This window comes from Oncorhynchus nerka, linkage group LG4 (genome assembly GCF_034236695.1).
Source record: "Oncorhynchus nerka isolate Pitt River linkage group LG4, Oner_Uvic_2.0, whole genome shotgun sequence".
Lineage (NCBI taxonomy): Eukaryota > Metazoa > Chordata > Actinopteri > Salmoniformes > Salmonidae > Oncorhynchus > Oncorhynchus nerka.
The window spans coordinates 7,998,000-8,017,775 of NC_088399.1; the positions used below are offsets into that span (position 1 = coordinate 7,998,000).

General features: G+C 41.7%; 1 protein-coding gene across 1 annotated transcript in view; it reads right to left on the bottom strand.

Moving 5' to 3' along the window:
- LOC115134336 (protein Shroom3-like) overlaps positions 1-19,524 on the bottom strand; it is a 198,188-nt gene extending 178,664 nt beyond the window's left edge. The window contains 1 exon segment of the mRNA XM_065017194.1: positions 18,638-19,524. Within this exon segment, the coding sequence (XP_064873266.1) occupies positions 18,638-18,781 (144 nt within the window). The 5' untranslated portion in view covers positions 18,782-19,524.
- Positions 19,525-19,776: the final 252 nt, after the last annotated feature.

Sequence of the window (19,776 nt, forward strand, 5' to 3'; positions counted from 1 at the left end):
ACCCGTTCCACTACAGCCCCGTAACATGTTAATGGGGGCCTGTTCGGCCCGCCTTTTCCTGTAGTCCACGATCAGCTCCTTTGTCTTGCTCACATTGAGGTAGAGGTTGTTGTCCTGGCACCACACTGACAGGTCTCTGACCTCCTCCCTATAGGCCGTCTCATCATTGTTGGTAATCAGGCCAACCATTGTTATCGTCAACAAACTTAATGATGGTGTTGGAGTGGTGCCTGGCCTTGCAGTTGTGGGTGAACAGGGAGTACAGGAGGGGACTGAGCACGCACACCACCTGAGGGTCCCCCGTGTTGAGGCTCAGCTTGGCGGATGTGTTATTGCCTACCCTTACCACCTAGGGGCGGCCCTCGTCAGGAAGTCCAGGATCCAGTTGCAGAGGGAGGTGTTTAGTCCCAGGGTCCTTAGCTTAGTGATGAGCTTTGTAGACACTATGGTGTTGAACACTGAGCTGTAGTCAATGAACAGCATTCTCACAAAGGTGTTCCTTTTGTCCAGGTGGGAAATGGCAGTGTGGAGTGCAATAGAGATCACATCATCTGTGGGTCAGTTGGTGCGGTATGGGAATTGAAGTGGGTCCTAGGGCAGGCCTGGGCAACTCCAGTCCTCTGGGGCCTGACTGGTGTCACACTTATTTTGTTGACAGAAAAACAAGAGTGTGCAAAGCTGTCATCAAGGCAAAGGGTGGCTACTTTGAAGAATCTCAAATATAAAATATATTTGGATTTGTTTAACACTTTTTTGGTTACTATATGATTCCATATGTGTTATTTCACAGTTTTGATGTCTTCACTATTATTCTACAATGTAGAAATGAGTAAAAAAATACTCGAAACGGGCAGCGGAAAAGGTCATCTACTTGTCTTGTCATGCACTTTCCTGTGGTTCATGTTCATGCCATCCAGGTAGGCTCCTGTTGTAAAGCGGAGCAATACGCTTAATATTAGGACATTTGATAAATGGTAGGCCCTAGCCTATAGAAAGCTGATGGGTTCCTCCTCTTTTTAATAGAGGCCACCAAAACTTCCACAACATGAACTCCTGGGCTCTCATGAAGTGTTTTATTAGATTTTCATTAGATTTGCATTGATGTCAGAGTGATTAGAGGGACAACAATGTGCTGAGTACTAGGAAGTTAACAAGTTTGGTAGGCTACTAATGATCAGCATCAGAGCTTGGAGAAGCCTAATTACCGCGACTAAATGGTCACATGACTTGTGACCACCGGTATGGCGGTAATACGGTCCCTGTAACAGCCCTAGGGGGGACTGGGTGGAACACATTGTGTCACGGCTGTTGAAAGGAGAGGACCAAGGTGCAGCGTGGTGAGCGTACATTTTTTGTTTTATGTAATCAAAATGACGCAGAACAAAACAATAAACACTACAAAAACAAACCGTGAGGCTCAAAGGCTATGTGCCCTAAACAAAGTCAACTTCCCACCAAGAAAGGAGGGGAAAAGGGATACCTAAGTATGGTTCCCAATCAGAGACAACGATAGACAGCTGTCCTTGATTGAGAACGATACCCGGCAAAAACATAGAAATACAAAATCATAGATAACAAAACATAGAATGCCCACCCCAAATCACACCTTGACCAAACCAAATAGAGACATTAAAAGGCTCTCTAAGGTCAGGGCGTGACAGTACCCACCTGCACAACCCGTCCTAGCTGGATGGTGACTTTGGCCCGGCACGTGCCATTAAAAGGCTCTCTAAGGTCAGGGCGTGCCACATTGTTTACATGCTCCAGTCATTTCAGATTTTAAACCCATTCCCCAGGGAAACATAGACATGGTTGGGGTTACATTAAACCCATTCCCCAGGGAAACATAGACATGGTCAGGGTTACATTAAACACATTCCCCAGGGAAACATAGACATGGTCAGGGTTACATTAAACACATTCCCCAGGGAAACATAGACATGGTCAGGGTTACATTAAACCCATTCCCCAGGGAAACATAGACATGGTCAGGGTTACATTAAACCCATTCCCCAGGGAAACATAGACATGGTCAGGGTTACATTAAACCCATTCCCCAGGGAAACATAGACATGGTCAGGGTTACATTAAACACATTCCCCAGGGAAACATAGACATGGTCAGGGTTACATTAAACCCATTCCCCAGGGAAACATAGACATGGTCAGGGTTACATTAAACCCATTCCCCGGGGAAACATAGACATGGTTGGGGTTACATTAAACCCATTCCCCAGGGAAACATCTATGCTCGGGGTAATGTTAAACCCATTCCCCAGGGAAACATCTATGCTCGGGGTAATGTTAAACCCATTCCCCAGGGAAACATCTATGCTTGGGGTAATGTTAAACCCATTCCCCAGGAAAACATCTATGCTCGGGGTAATGTTAAACCCATTCCCCGGGGAAACATCTATGCTCAGGGTAATGTTAAACCCATTCCCCAGGGGAACATCTATGCTCGGGGTAATGTTAAACCCATTCCCCAGGGGAACATCTATGCTCGGGGTAATGTTAAACCCATTCCCCAGTGGAAACGTGCAGATTCAACATTCAACGGGGCTCCTCCCTCCCAAAACTGTATCACAATATTACAATACAGACCTTATAGACATCCTCTGGGCTAAACTCACAGGGTGGCACATTACAGAACTAATATACAGTTTTTATTTTTATTTATCCGTTATTTTACCAGGTAAGTTGACTCAGAACACGTTCTCATTTGCAGCAACGACCTGGGGAATAGTTACAGGGGATGAATGAGCCAATTATAAACTGTAAAGTTCGTCCTCTTTGGGGTGAACAAATGGGCAAGCCAACCGTCACAGGCTCCTTTGGATTTTCTTCGTCTTGACAAAGGCATGTAGAAGCAGAGCCTCTACCATTCAAGCCTCATTGACAACTGTCATGTCACACCTACTGTATTCTAAAGCCGAACTGGCCCCTCAGACAGAATAGAACAACAGAAAACAGGAAATATTTTTGAATAATCAGAAAAGCAGGCGTTTCTTTTTACACTTCCTTGGTGGTAAATAGCCGTAGCCAATGAAAAGTCAGGGAATGAGGGGGGGGGGGTTGCTTAACTTGGTCTGAAAGTGTCTGAAAAAACACCTCGAACTACAGATGGGCTACGAAGGGTCTGACAATGAACCTATTAACGTGGCCTTCGTCCCAAATGGCACTGTGCGCTATATAGGGAAGAGGGTGCCATTTGGGACACAGCAACAACAAAAAACTAATCTTAACCTTTCCTTAACCCTCCTCTTCCAGAAGTCACGGGCCAGCGAGACACCATCTCAGAGTGCTAATACACTGTCAACAATATGGGCCTTCAATAACAACCACATAAAATAACAATTTGGAAATGTTTTATAAGAAACCAGTATTCTGTCAACACTGGGTTCTGATTGGGTATATCTTTTTTTTAATCTCTGTCTCCTTGTGTTGCTATTCAGACTAGCTGAACTCTTCGTGCAAATTCCGATGCTGACATTCCTCTTTATATCACTCTCATTCTCTCTCCGCTCTCCCTCTCTCTCCGCTCCCCCTCTCTCTCCGCTCCCCCTCTCTCTCCGCTCCCCCTCTCTCGCTCCCCCTCTCTCCGCTCCCCCTCTCTCCGCTCCCCTCTCTCTCCGCTCCCTCTCTCTCTCCGCTCCCCCTCTCTCTGCCCCCTCTCTCTTCACCCCCTCTCTTCACCCCCTCTCTCCGCCCCCTCTCTCTCCACCCCTCTCTCTCCACCCCCTCTCTCTCCGATCCCCCTCTCTCTGCCCCCTCTCTCTCCACCCCCCTCTGCGCTCCCCCTCTCTCACCCCCCCCTCTCTCTGCCCCCTCTCTCTCTCTCCACCCCCCTCTCTCTCCACCCTCTCTCACACCGATTAAGGTGTTTATATGTCCTAATAATTCAAAAGATTGCTCAGAAAACCAGGTGTTTTTAAATCAGCAGTATGCTTACTTAAATTTTGACCATGCGTCGATTAAGTTAAGCAGGGTAAGGTGTTTACATGACTAATGCCGCAGTCTACTGCCATGAAACAGTTAAATATCAAATGAGTACTGTGCATGTACAGTCTCTCTCTCTCTCTCTCTCACAGTCTCTCTCTCTCTCTGTCTCTCTCTCTCTCTGTCTCTCTCTCTCTCACAGTCTCTCTCTCTCTCACAGTCTCTCTCTCTCTCACAGTCTCTCTCACAGTCTCTCTCTCACAGTCTCTCTCTCTCTCTCTCTCACAGTCTCTCTCTCTCACAGTCTCTCTCTCTCTCTCTCACAGTCTCTCTCTCTCTCTCTGTCTCTCACAGTCTCTCTCTCTCTCACAGTCTCTCTCTCTCTCACAGTCTCTCTCTCTCTCTCACAGTCTCTCTCTCTCTCACAGTCTCTCTCTCTCTCTCACAGTCTCTCTCTCTCTCTCACAGTCTCTCACAGTCTCTCTCTCTCACAGTCTCTCTCTCTCTCTCACAGTCTCTCTCTCTCACAGTCTCTCTCTCTCACAGTCTCTCTCTCTCACAGTCTCTCACAGTCTCTCTCTCTCACAGTCTCTCACAGTCTCTCTCTCTCTCACAGTCTCTCTCTCTCTCTCACAGTCTCTCTCTCTCTCACAGTCTCTCTCTCTCTCACAGTCTCTCTCTCTCTCTCACAGTCTCTCTCTCTCTCTCACAGTCTCTCACAGTCTCTCTCTCTCTCTCAGTCTCTCTCTCTCTCAGTCTCTCTCTCTCAGTCTCTCTCTCTCTCACAGTCTCTCTCTCTCTCACAGTCTCTCTCTCTCTCACAGTCTCTCTCTCTCTCACAGTCTATCTCTCTCACAGTCTCTCTCACAGTCTCTCTCACAGTCTATCTCTCTCTACCTATATATATATATATATATATAAAGAGGTTGTTTAAAGGCTGGGGTAGTCTGGTTTCTAAAGATTCTCAGGATAGGCCTGTCTATTATAGCCTGGTTTCTAAAGATTCTCAGGATAGGCCTGTCTATTTTAGCCTGGTTTCTAAAGATTCTCAGGATAGGCCTGTCTATTTTAGCCTGGTTTATAAAGATTCTCAGGATATTATAGCCTTGTTTATAAAGATTCTCAGGATAGGCCTGTCTATAATAGCCTGGTTTTTAAAGATTCTCAGGATAGGCCTGTCTATTATAGCCTGGTTTATAAAGACTCTATAGATATTATAGCCTGGTTTCTAAAGATTCTCAGGATAGGCCTGTCTATTTTAACCTGGTTTCTAAAGATTCTCAGGATAGGCCTGTCTATTTTAGCCTGGTTTCTAAAGATTCTCAGGATATTATAGCCTGGTTTATAAAGATTCTCAGGATAGGCCTGTCTATTTTAGCCTGGTTTATAAAGATTCTCAGGATAGGCCTGTCTATTTTAGCCTGGTTTATAAAGATTCTCAGGATAGGCCTGTCTATTTTAGCCTGGTTTATAAAGATTCTCAGGATAGGCCTGTCTATTATAGCCTGGTTTATAAAGATTCTCAGGACCACCATGCCCTGCTCTCTGACCTATCCTACACCAGACTACCATGCTGTCTCTGACCTATCCTACACCAGACTACCATGCCCTGTCTCTGACCTATCCTACACCAGACTACCATGCCCTGCTCTCTGGTTCTGTCTCTGGTTCTGTCTCTGGCCCTACTCTCTGGTTCTGTCTCTGGCCCTACTCTCTGCTTCTGTCTCTGGTCCTGTCTCTGGCCCTACTCTCTGGTCCTGTCTCTGGTCCTGTCTCTGGTCCTGTCTCTGGTCCTGTTATGGTCCTGTTATGGTTCTGTTATGATTCTGTTATGATTCTAACTCTGGTCCTGTTATGGTCCTGTCTCAGGTCCTGTCTCAGGTCCTGTCTCTGGTCCTGTCTATGGTCCTGTCTCTGGTCCTGTTATGGTTCTGTTATGGTTCTGTCTCTGGTCCTGTTATGATTCTGCCTCTGGTCCTGCCTCTGGTCCTGCCTCTGGTCCTGCCTCTGGTCCTGCCTCTGGTCCTGCCTCTGGTCCTGTCTTTGGTCCTGTCTCTGGTCCTGTCTCTGGTCCTGTTATGGTTCTGTCTCTGGGTTCCCCCGGGGATCTCTGCAGTGTGACCACCGGTGGAAGCCTGTCTTTGTGTAGAACTGGTACTGCTGCTGGTGAGACTGGTAGTGGTGACACAGCATCCCTCCCCCCTCCCTGCAGTAAAGCGGCTTAGTGTGTGAAGTGCTGAAAGGACACGCTCAATAACATTAAAGCTACATCACCACCGCCACACAACGAGTTCCGCCACGGCCGCACCCGACTCTTCGCTTTCTCTTTCTCCCTCCCACCCACCTCTCCCAGCCCGCCACGGCCCCACCCACCTCTCCCAGCCCGCCACGGCCGCACCCGACTCTTCGCTTTCTCTTTCTCCTCCCACCCACCTCTCCCAGCCCGCCACGGCCCCACCCACCCACCCACCTCTCCCAGCCCACCACGGCCCCACCCACCTCTCCCAGCCCACCACGGCCCCACCCACCTCTCCCAGCCCGCCACGGCCCCACCCGACTCTTCGCTTTCTCTTTCTCCCTCCCACCTCTCCCAGCCCGCCACGGCCCCACCCACCTCTCCCAGCCCGCCACGGCCCCACCCACCTCTCCCAGCCCACCACGGCCCCAACCCACCTCTCCCAGCCCGCCACGGCCCCACCCGACTCTTCGCTTTCTCTTTCTCCCTCCCACCCACCCACCTCTCCCAGCCCGCCACGGCCCCACCCCAGTTCACAGAGTAGGCTGTATGCTCCAGACGTACTGCCTCACGGTCAGACACCACCAGCACTGCAACACCAGAGACGATTCACGATATAAACATGTCAGACCATCCCTAACCTCTCTCTGGAGCTCATACTCATGACAGAGTTGTTTTTGTAGCCCAACTATACTGATATGCCAAAAAAGCCAGGCCACAGTGTTAAAGTACAGCTTTATGTAATCCTTTCACGCTTTCTAACAGAATTGTAACTGATGTCACACCAGCCCTACCTGTTATACTGTAACAGCCTCTCACGCCGGATTTAAAATAAATAAATAGTATTTCATTAAGATCCCCAATTAGCTCTTCCTGGGGTCCAAACAGGAAACAACAAATAGAATGAATGAAATAGATAATACACTACACAATACATCGACAATACACTACACAATACATCGACAATACACTACACAATACATAGACAATACACTACACCACACATACACAATACAATACATAGTTCACCCTACACTACAAAACACAATACACACTACACAATACAATATATAATACACATTACACTACACAATACAATATATAATACACATTACACTACACAATACACACTACAATACACAATGAAAACTACACACCACAACACACAATAAGCTCTACACAATACAATACACACTACATAATACACGCTACAATACACACAACACAATGCACACTACACAATACACACTACAATACACACTACACTAAACACTAGACTACGCAATACACTACACAATACACATTAAGCAATACATACTATACAATACACTACACACTACACTACACAACACAATACACTACACACTACATAACACACAACATAACACAATACACTACACTACATAATACAAAACTACCTACGTACACTACACAATACAATTCAATACATAATACACAACACAATACACTACCGGTCAAAAGTTTTAGAACACCTTCTCAATAAAATTATTTTATTTGTACTATTGTCTACATTGTAGAATAATAGTGAAGACATCAATGTAATGTAAATCAAAACTATGAACTAACACATATGGAATAATGTAGTAACCAAAAAAAGTGTTTAACAAATCAAAATGTATGTTATATTTGAGATTCTTCAAATAGCCACCCTTTGCCTTGATGACAGCTTTGTATACTCTTGGCATTCCCTCAATCAGATTCACCTAGAATGCTTTTCCAATAGTCTTGAAGGAGTTCCCACATATGCTGAGCACTTGTTGGCTGCTTTTCCTTCACTCTGTGGCCCAACTCATCCCAAACCATCTCAATTGGGTTGAGGTCAATTGTGGCGGCCAGGTCATCTGATGGAGCACTCCATCACTCTCCTTCTTGTTCAAATAGCCCTTAAACAGCCTGGAGGTGTGTTGGGTCATTATCCTGTTGAAAAACAAATAATAGTCCCACTAAGCCCAAACCAGATGGGAGGCTGTATCTCTGCAGAATGCTGTGGTAGCCATGCTGGTTAAGTGTGCATTGAATTCTAAATCAATCACAGACAGTGTCACCAGCAAAGCACCCCCACACCATAACACCTCCTCCTCCATGCTTCATGGTGGGAAATACACATGCGGAGATCATCCGTTCACCTACTCTGTGTCTGACAAAGACACGGCGGTTGGAACCAAAAATCTCCAATTTGGACTCCAGAACAAATTTCCACCGGTCTAATGTCCATTGCTCGTGTTTCTTGGCCCAAGCACGTCTCTTCTTCTTATTGGTGTCCTTTAGTCGTGGTTTCTTTGCAACAATTCCACCATGAAGGCCTGATTCACACAGTCTCCTCTGAACAGTTGATTTTGAGATGTGTCTGTTACTTAAACTCTGTGAAGCATTTATTTGGGCTACAATTTCTGAGGCTGGTAACTCTACTGATCTTATCCTCTGCAGCAGGGATAACTCTGGGTCTTCCCTGTGGCGGTCCTCATGAGAGCCAGTTTCATCATAGCGCTTGATGGTTTTTGCGACTGCACTTGAAGAAACGTACAAAGTTCTTGAAATTTTCCGTATTGACTGACCTTCATGGCTTAAAGTAATGATGGACTGTCGTTTCTCTTTGCTTATTTGAGCTGTTCTTGCCATAATGTGGACTTGGTCTTTTACCAAATAGGGCTATCTTCTGTATACTACCCCTACCTTGTCACAACACAACTGATTGGCTCAAATGCATTAAGAAGGATAGAAATTCCACAAATGAACTTTTAACAAGGAACACCTGTTAATTGAAATGCATTCCAGGTGACTACCTCATGAAGCTGGTTGAGAGAATGCCAAGAGTGTACAATGGTTACTACATGATTCCATATATGTTATTTCATAGTTTTGATGTCTTCATTATTATTCTACAATGTAGAAAATAGTACAAATAAATAAAAACCCTTGAATGTGTAGTTGTTATAATACATTACACAACACACCACATCATACACTACACTACATACTACATAATACACTGCACTACATAATACACTACATACTACATAATGCACTACATACTACACAATACACTACACACTACATAATACATTACATACTACACAATACACTACACACTACATAATACATTACATACTACACAACACACCACATAATACACTACACTACACAACACCTCATACACTATACTACACATTACACCACATCATACACTACACTACATACTACATAATACACTGCACTACATAATACATAATACACTACATACTACATAATACACTACATACTACACAATACACTACATACTACATAATACACTACACTACATCATACACTACACTACATACTACATAATACACTACATACTACATAATACACTACATACTACACAATACACTACACACTACATAATACATTACATACTACACAACACACCACATAATACACTACACTACACAACACCTCATACACTATACTACACATTACATCACATAATACACTACACACTACATAATACACTGCATTACATAATGCATAATACACTACATAATACATTACATACTACACAATACACTACATACTATATAATACACTACATACTACACTACATACTACACAATACACTACATACTACATAATACACTACACTACATACTACACAATACACTACATACTACATACTACACTACATACTACATAATACACTACATACTACATAATACATTACATACTACACAATACACTACATAATACATTACATACTACACAATACACTACATACTACATAATACACTACATACTACATAATACACGACATACTACATAATACACTACATAATACATAATACACTACATAATACATAATACACTACATACTACATAATACACTACATACTACATAATACACTACATACTACATAATACACTACATACTACACAATACACTACATACTACATAATACACTACACTACATAATACTACACACTACATAATACACTACACACTACACACTACACTACACTACACACCACACTACATACTACACTACATACTACATAATACATACTACACAATGCACTACATACTACATAATACACTACACAATACACTACATACTACACAATGCACTACATACTACATAATACACTACATACTACACAATACACTACATAATACACTACATACTACACTACATAATTCACTACACTACATAATACACAATACACTACATACTACACAATACACCACACTACATACTACACAATACACTACATACTACACAATACACACTACACAATACACTATATAACACACTACACTACATACTACATAATACACTACATACTACACAATACACGCAATAATACACTAGATACTACATAATACACTATATACTATATAATACACTACATACTATATAATACACTACACTACATAATACACTACATAATACACTATATACTACATAATACACTACATACTACACAATACACGCAATAATACACTAGATACTACATAATACACTATATACTATATAATACACTACATACTATATAATACACTACACTACATAATACACTACATAATACACTATATACTACATAATACACTACATACTACACAATACACGCAATAATACACTAGATACTACATAATACACTATATACTATATAATACACTACATACTATATAATACACTACACTACATAATACACTACATAATACACTATATACTACATAATACACTACATACTACATACTACATACTACACTACATAATGCATAATACACTACATAATACATTATATACTACACAATACACTACATACTATATAATACACTATACTACATAATACACTACATAATACACTACACTACATAATACACTACATACTACATAATACACTACATACTACATACTACACTACATACTACATAATACACTACATACTATATAATACACTACATACTACACTACATACTACACAATACACTACATACTACATAATACACTACACTACATAATACTACACACTACATAATACACTACATAATACACTACATACTACACTACACACCACACTACATACTACACTACATACTACACAATACACTACATACTACATAATACATACTACACAATGCACTACATACTACATAATACACTACACTACATAATACATTATATACTACACAATACACTACATACTATATAATACACTATACTACATAATACACTACATACTACATAATACACTACATAATACACTACACACTACATACTACACTAAATACTACATAATACACTACATACTACACAATACACTACATAATACACAATACACAATACACTACATACTACACAATACACTATACAATACATAATACACTACATAATACATTACATACTACATAATACACTACATAATACACTACATAATACACTACATAATACACTACATAATACACTACATAATACACTACATAATACACTACATAATACACTACATACTACATAATACACTACATAATACATTACATACTACATAATACACTACATACTACATAATACACTACATAATACATTACATACTACATAATACATTACATACTACATAATACACTACATAATACACTACATAATACACTACATAATACACTACATAATACACTACATAATACACTACATAATACACTACATAATACACTACATACTACATAATACACTACATAATACATTACATACTACATAATACATTACATACTACATAATACACTACATACTACATAATACACCACACTACATAATACACAATACACTACATACTACACAATACACTACATAATACATTACATACTACATAATACACCACACTACACAATACACGACATACTACATAATACACTATATACTACACAATACACTATTTACTACATAATACACCACACTACATACTACACTACATACTACATAATGCATAATACACTACATACTACATACACTACACTACATAACACACTTTTGAGATATTTAGCACCAGCCAAATTGCTAGTTGGCCACCTTAAAACTGACTAGAGCTTTTCATTTTACTGTCGTAGCCTCCGTGTTTACTGTCGAGTCATCAGCGTACATGGACACACACAGGCTATATTCAAGATTAGTGGAAGGTCATTAGTAAAAACAGAAAACAATAATAGTCCTAGCCGGCTGCCCTGTGGTACACCACACTCAACCGAATTTGCATTAGAGAGGCTTCCATTAAAGAAACCCTCTTGTGTTCTATTAGACAGGCAACTCTCAATCCACGATAGAGGATGAAAATACATAACACCTACATTTTTTCAGCGTTAGGTTATGAGTTAAATAAAAGTTATATATATATATATATATATATAATACTTTTTTTAATGATCAATGATATCATAAGCTGCACTGAAGTCAAACTAAACAGGTCCACAATCTTTTTATTAATAAATTTACTTCAGCCAATCTTCAGTCATTTGTGTCAGTGCCAAGCATGTTTTGCGTACCCTTCCCTATAAGCGTGCTGAAAGTCCGTTGCCAATTTCTTTTCTGTAAAATAACATTGTATTTGATCAAACACCATTTTTCCCCAAAGTTTGCAAAGCGCCGGTAACAGGTTGATGGGGTTGGCTGTTCGAACCATTAAAGGGTGCCGAACTATTCTTGGCCAGCGGAATGACCTTTTGCCTCTACTCCAGGGCTGAGGGCACACACACTATCTTTCATAAATGCTTAAACATCTTTCCATAAGTACTGTGTCAGGCTGTTCCTCATTACATTATCAGAAGAACAACAACAAATAATCACATCTTCCACATAGGAATCATCGCAAAATGTCTTCGTATGATCGCTTTCACAACTATTTTAAGGTCCAATCTTTGGAAATTTTGTTTTTCCTAGATATGCCTTCTACATTATGATCACTGTGTCTGATGGGTGTGGAAACTGCTTTAAAACACATTTCTGCATCATAAGATGTGATCAATACAGGTACCAGGAAGTGTAATGTAATTATGCATTAAATATATTAGGGGGGAGAAAAAAACAACATCATCCTTCCTGCTGCATCAAACACACAGTAACATTGCAGGATTTAATCTGTGTTTTCTTCCTGAAAGAGGTGGAGTATTATGCGGAAACACCCTGAAAGAGGTGGAGTATTATGCGGAAACACCCTGAAAGAGGTGGAGTATTATGCGGAAACACCCTGAAAGAGGTGGAGTATTATGCGGAAACACCCTGAAAGAGGTGGAGTATTATGCGGAAACACCCTGAAAGAGGTGGAGTATTATGCGGAAACACCCTGAAAGAGGTGGAGTATTATGCGGAAACACCCTGAAAGAGGTGGAGTATTATGCGGAAACACCCTGAAAGAGGTGGAGTATTATGCGGAAACACCCAAGGCAGAGTTGTCACTCCAGAGAACATGCTTCCACTGCTTCCAGAGTCCAACCATTCCAGCCGATGCTTGGCATTGTGCATGGTGATCTTAGGCTTGTGTGCGGCTGCTTGGCCATGGAAACCCATTTCATGAAGCTCCCGACGAACAGTTATTGTGCTGACGTTGCTTCCAGAGTCAGTTTGGAACTTGGTAGTGAGTGTTGCAACCGAGGACAGATGATTTTTTACGTGCTTCAGCACTCGCCGGGTCCCGTTCTGTGAGCTTGTGTGGTCTACCACTTCACGGCTGAGCCGTTGTTGCTCCTAGACATTTCCACTCCATACCAGTACTTACAGTTGATGGGGCAGCTCTAGCAGGGCAGCCATTTGACGAACTGACTTGTTGAAAACGTGACAGCGTATGACGGTGCCACGTTGAAAGTCATCGAGTTCTTCAGTAAGGCCATTCTACTGTCAATGTTTGTCTATGGAGATTGCATGGCTGTGTGCTCGATTTTATACACCTGTCAGCAACGGGTTGCATTAATGGATAGCCAGGGGCACACTCCAACACCATTTACAAAATAAGCATGTGTGTTTAGTGAGTGTCAGATCAGAGGCATTAGGGATGAGGGATGTTCTCTTGATAAATTACTTTTTTATACAGTACCAGTCAGAAGTTACTTCTCATTCCAGGGTTTTTTCTTTATTGTACCATTTTCTACATTGTAGAATAATAGTGAAGACGTCAACACTATGAAATAACACATGTGAACCACACATGCAGAGATCATTCGTTCACCTACTCTGCGTCTCACAAAGACACGGCAGTTGAAACCAAAAATGTCAAATTTGGACTCCAGACCCCCGGTCTAATGTCCAATGCTCATGTTTCTTGGCCCAAGCAAGTCTCTTCTTCTTATTGGTGTCCTTTAGTAATGGTTTCTTTGCAGCAATTCGACCATGAAGGCCTAATTCACGCAGTCTCCTCTGAACAGTTGATTTTGAGATGTGTCTGTTACTTAAACTCTGTGAAGCATTTATTTGGGCTACAATTTCTGAGGCTGGTAACTCTACTGATCTTATCCTCTGCAGCAGAGGTAACTCTGAGTCTTCCTTTCCTGTGGTGGTCCTCATGAGAGCCAGTTTCATCATAGCGCTTAATGGTTTTTGCCATTGACTGACGTTTCTCTGCTTATTTGAGCTGTTCTTACTTCTGGACACCATCCCTACCTTGTCACAACACAACTGATTGGCTCAAATGCATTAAGGAAATAAATTCCACAAATTAACTTTTAACAAGGCACACCTGTTAATTGAAATGCATTCCAGGTGACTGGTTGAGAGAAGCTGGTTAAAAGAATGCCAAGAGTGTGCAAAGCTGTCATCAAGGCAAAGGGTGGCTACTTTGAAGAATCTCAAATATAAAATATATTTTGATTTGTGTAACACTTTTTTGGTTACTACATGATTCCATATGTGTTATTTCATAGTTTTGACGTCTTCACTATTATTCTACAATGTAGAAAATTGTACAAATAAAGAAAAACCCTTGAATGAGTAGGTATGTCCAAACATTTGACTGGTACTGTATTAGCAAAGACTAGATTAAATTGAGAAAAGTATGATGGGTGAAAATATGATCACTTGATGAGAGGAGGCAAGGATCTGAGCTCAAGCTTTTTTTTCTCTCTACTTTCTCAAATCATCAATCAACTAAGAGCATCATCCAGGCATAAAGGACTACACTTCCCATGAGTCTCTACAACTGAATCTCTGAAAGATGGTTGACTGCTGGTGACTTCTCTAACAATCCGACCTGAGCATATCTTTGGCAGAACAGCGATATGCCACCTTCCATTTTGAGATACGGAACTACAACAAATTGTTTTATAATTATTATTATTATTATTATTTTTTTTTTTTTTTTTTCAACGCAGACGGATTATTTTCGATCAAAATTTTAGTCGCATCATGCAGCTCATATACGTTTTAATTTCTAAGACATTCTAAGGTTTGTAATCATTCACAACTAAAATTGACAAATAACTCTAAATCTAGCGTATAGGACCTGTTTCAAATGATCACCATATACGCTCAACATAACCACTTCTCCTGCGCTCTCGCTCTGTGGAATGGGAAAAATATCCTTTCTATTTTACTCAGCTAAGTTCAATTATATTCTTCTTTACTACAAAATCATATAATATAATATAATATAATGTCATGGGACTTATAAGCATATCTTGTCAGTTAAATGAACAAGCCTACAGCCCATGGCATGGAGCCTAGCCAGATAACTAACAGTAGGACAAGTCATATTCTGTTCTTCTGAAATACATTTTCTTCCTATCATAATGTTTCTTTAGACCTGACTAAAACAAAGAATGGATTTATTGTGATGCTGTAAATCCAATTAATTTATTCAACTTTTTAAAATGTTGATGTTAAAAAGGCTCATCGTTCTTCATCAATAGTCAGTTACCGTGAGACTGGCAGCCATGACCACCACAGTCCTGTTCAGAACTATCGCTATCAAGACTCTGAAGATGAGCAAGTATGGGTGATGGGTGTGTGTGTGTGTGTGTGTGTGTGTACAGTATTCATGGACATCCAAATATTTGATTTGTTCTCAAGAGTGTAAAGAAAATGTGAATTAAATATATGATGTAATGTAAAACATAGTGAAAGGCCTTCAGCTAGTTGTTATTCCTAACAGTAGTAATGTAAAGCACACTGAAAGGCCTTCAGATAGTTGTTATCACTAACAGTAGTAATGTAAAACACAGTGAAAGGCCTTCAGATAGTTGTTATTACTAACAGTAGTAATGTAAAGCATAGTGAAAGGCCTTCAGCTAGTTGTTATTCCTAACAGTAGTAATGAAAAACACAGTGAAAGGCCTTCAGCTAGTTGTTATTCCTAACAGCAGTAATGTAAAGCATAGTGAAAGGCCTTCAGCTAGTTGTTATTCCTAACAGTAGTAATGTAAAGCACAGTGAAAGGCCTTCAGCTAGTTGTTATTCCTAACAGTAGTAATGTAAAGCACAGTGAAAGGCCTTCAGCTAGTTGTTATTCCTAACAGTAGTAATGTAAAACACAGTGAAAGGCCTTCAGCTAGTTGTTATTCCTAACAGTAGTAATGTAAAACACAGTGAAAGGCCTTCAGCTAGTTGTTATTCCTAACAGTAGTAATGTAAAGCAAAGTGAAAGGCCTTCAGCTAGTTGTTATTCCTAACAGTAGTAATGTAAAGCACAGTGAAAGGCCTTCAGATAGTTGTTATTACTAACAGTAGTAATGTAAAGCATAGTGAAAGGCCTTCAGATAGTTGTTATCACTAACAGTAGTAATGTAAAGCATAGTGAAAGGCCTTCAGCTAGTTGTTATTCCTAACAGTAGTAATGTAAAGCACAGTGAAAGGCCTTCAGATAGTTGTTATTACTAACAGTAGTAATGTAAAGCATAGTGAAAGGCCTTAGAAAGGCGAGAGGTTTAGGCAGCGAGAGGTCTAGGCAGCGAGAGGTTTAGGCAGCGAGAGGTTTAGGCAGCGAGAGGTTTGGGCAGCGAGAGGTTTGGGCAGCGAGAGGTTTAGGCAGCGAGAGGTTTAGGCAGCGAGAGGTTTAGGCAGCGAGAGGTTTGGGCAGCGAGAGGTCTGGGCAGCGAGAGGTCTGGGCAGCGAGAGGTCTGGGCAGCGAGAGGTTTGGGCAGCGAGAGGTCTGGGCAGCGAGAGGTCTAGGCAGCGAGAGGTTTAGGCAGCGAGAGGTTTAGGCAGCGAGAGGTCTAGGCAGCGAGAGGTTTAGGCAGCGAGAGGTCTAGGCAGCGAGAGGTCTAGGCAGCGAGAGGTCTAGGCAGCGAGAGGTTTAGGCAGCGAGAGGTTTAGGCAGCGAGAGGTTTAGGCAGCGAGAGGTTTGGGCAGCGAGAGGTCTGGGCAGCGAGAGGTCTGGGCAGCGAGAGGTTTGGGCAGCGAGAGGTTTGGGCAGCGAGAGGTTTGGGCAGCGAGAGGTCTGGGCAGCGAGAGGTCTGGGCAGCGAGAGGTCTAGGCAGCGAGAGGTCTAGGCAGCGAGAGGTTTAGGCAGCGAGAGGTTTAGGCAGCGAGAGGTCTAGGCAGCGAGAGGTCTAGGCAGCAGGTAAGGACACAAATGTTTGTGTCCTTACCTTGACAGCACTCAATGGACAAGGAGACTGCAATCGAATATTTGGTTACCCAAAGCCATCAACCATTCATATGAGTATTTGCAGAGCATTCCCACCAACCTTCTCACTGTTTTTGCCATTTGCCTGTCTCCCCATCTAATTTCATTACTGTCTGAATAAAGTTTCAAACCATCTCAAAAAATATATTTAAAAAAAAATATTAGCATAGTTTTAAATTTCATCCCCCCCCCAAAATGTCAAAGTCGTCAAATTGTTTGTGTTCATTTAATGGTCAAAGCATTCTGAATACCACTGACCTGTGTGTCCCCCCCCCTCCCTGGTCATAAGCCTAAACCATGTTAAAAAAAAATACATAGAATTGCAGGAAATTAGCTTTAAAACTGTTTTTTTTTTTTAAATGGGGGAGGACCCACAGTCCCCCCTTCTAGGCAAAATCTCACTCCAAGCGTTCATCAAAAGTTGCTCCTACTAACTGTAAACCTACTCTTGATGAGGCACACGGAAAAACATCTGGCCGCGGATGAGTTCCAGACATGATTTGTCTGTCGCAACATGTACTGCAGATCAAATACAATCGGAAATCAAAAATTGCTCAATTCCTCTTCTCTGAAATAAACACATTGTAACACGACTCTGTAAACAGACACATTGTAACGCTGTAGCGACGTCACAGTCCTTCCTTCCACCTAGCCTGGGGGTAGTAACAATCCCTTGGGGACTTTTCACTTAATTCCAATTATGACAACTGTGTTCATAGGCCTGATATTACAAAGTAGCAATTTGGGGGGGAAGGGTGGATGGGGAGGGAGCGTGCACTAGTTCTAGTTTAGATCCCGGAAATATGGATATCCATGGATATGTATATAAGTAAACTCAGCTAGGGGTGCAACTGACATAGAACTGTCTTACCTTCGAGACGATCAACTCTTCTCCATGTTCAAGACCTCCTTTGAGCTGAAACCCCCAGGGCGCCCCACCCAGGAGTCGAGCCTCCAGAAACAGCGTCGTTCCTCGGTGTATGACTGTACTGTAGCTGGGGAGACTGCTATCCATAATCACTAGCACTGCCGAGGAAGCCTGGTCCTGGTGGCTCGGGTCCTATTCAGTCCACCAGACCCACAGCAGAGGGGAAATGATTTCGAAAAGATTGAATAAATGATTTGTTATATTTTCCTTTTCTTATTAAAGTCTTCTGCAGCGCATACCGAGAGGGGCATGTCCACTCCTATCAGACAGGCTAAATCATTTCCTAACACTACCGAATCTTAGTCAGCGAATGAAACATGGTTTGCCTTCTCTCTCTCGCCGCAGTCTGTCTGTTGAAACAATTTTACTTCGTTCCAACAGTCAACAACAAGTGGTGAAAATTAAACGCTCCACAAACATTAAATGGATGGAACAAACGAAAAAATGTTAACTTCAAATGGATTTTGCAGAAATCCCGTGGATAGCTTCACTTCTGATCGTTGGTCAGCCCTCTCCCTCTTACGACCTCATTTTAGCATCACAATAGAATTTGCTACAATCCACTGGGCTGGGAGAAAGGCGAGCGCTCTTCTCTCCTCGGCGAGCTGGTTGCAGCGGGATCAGGTCAATTTGCCCCGTCAGAAAAAAAAAGTTTTGCGCACCAGACACTTGATTCACCTACTTTCTCTAAAAGTTTCACCTTGATTGCCGATAGATTGAGAATATGGACGTATTCAACAGGATAACATTTGAATCAATCTTGTTCCCTTGATGCGGTTCAGCATCCCCAGTCCAGTTCCATAGATGCAGAGTGTTGATAATATACTGTAGCAAGGAGAACGGCAAATAAGGTTTTGCCTCCCCCTCCTCGCCACTAGTATTCTGCCAGCAGCACAAATGAGGACGCCACGTTCGTATGGTAATGAGGAAACCTTCTAAAATAAAAGTCCACATTTCTAAATATTGCTATGTGGATAGTTCACTCAAATTTATATTGAATTTTAATCAATGGCCACTTGTATTGTGCGAACAAGCTAAAGTGGGGTGGGAAATAGCCAGTTGGGTCTCTACTAGTCATAGAC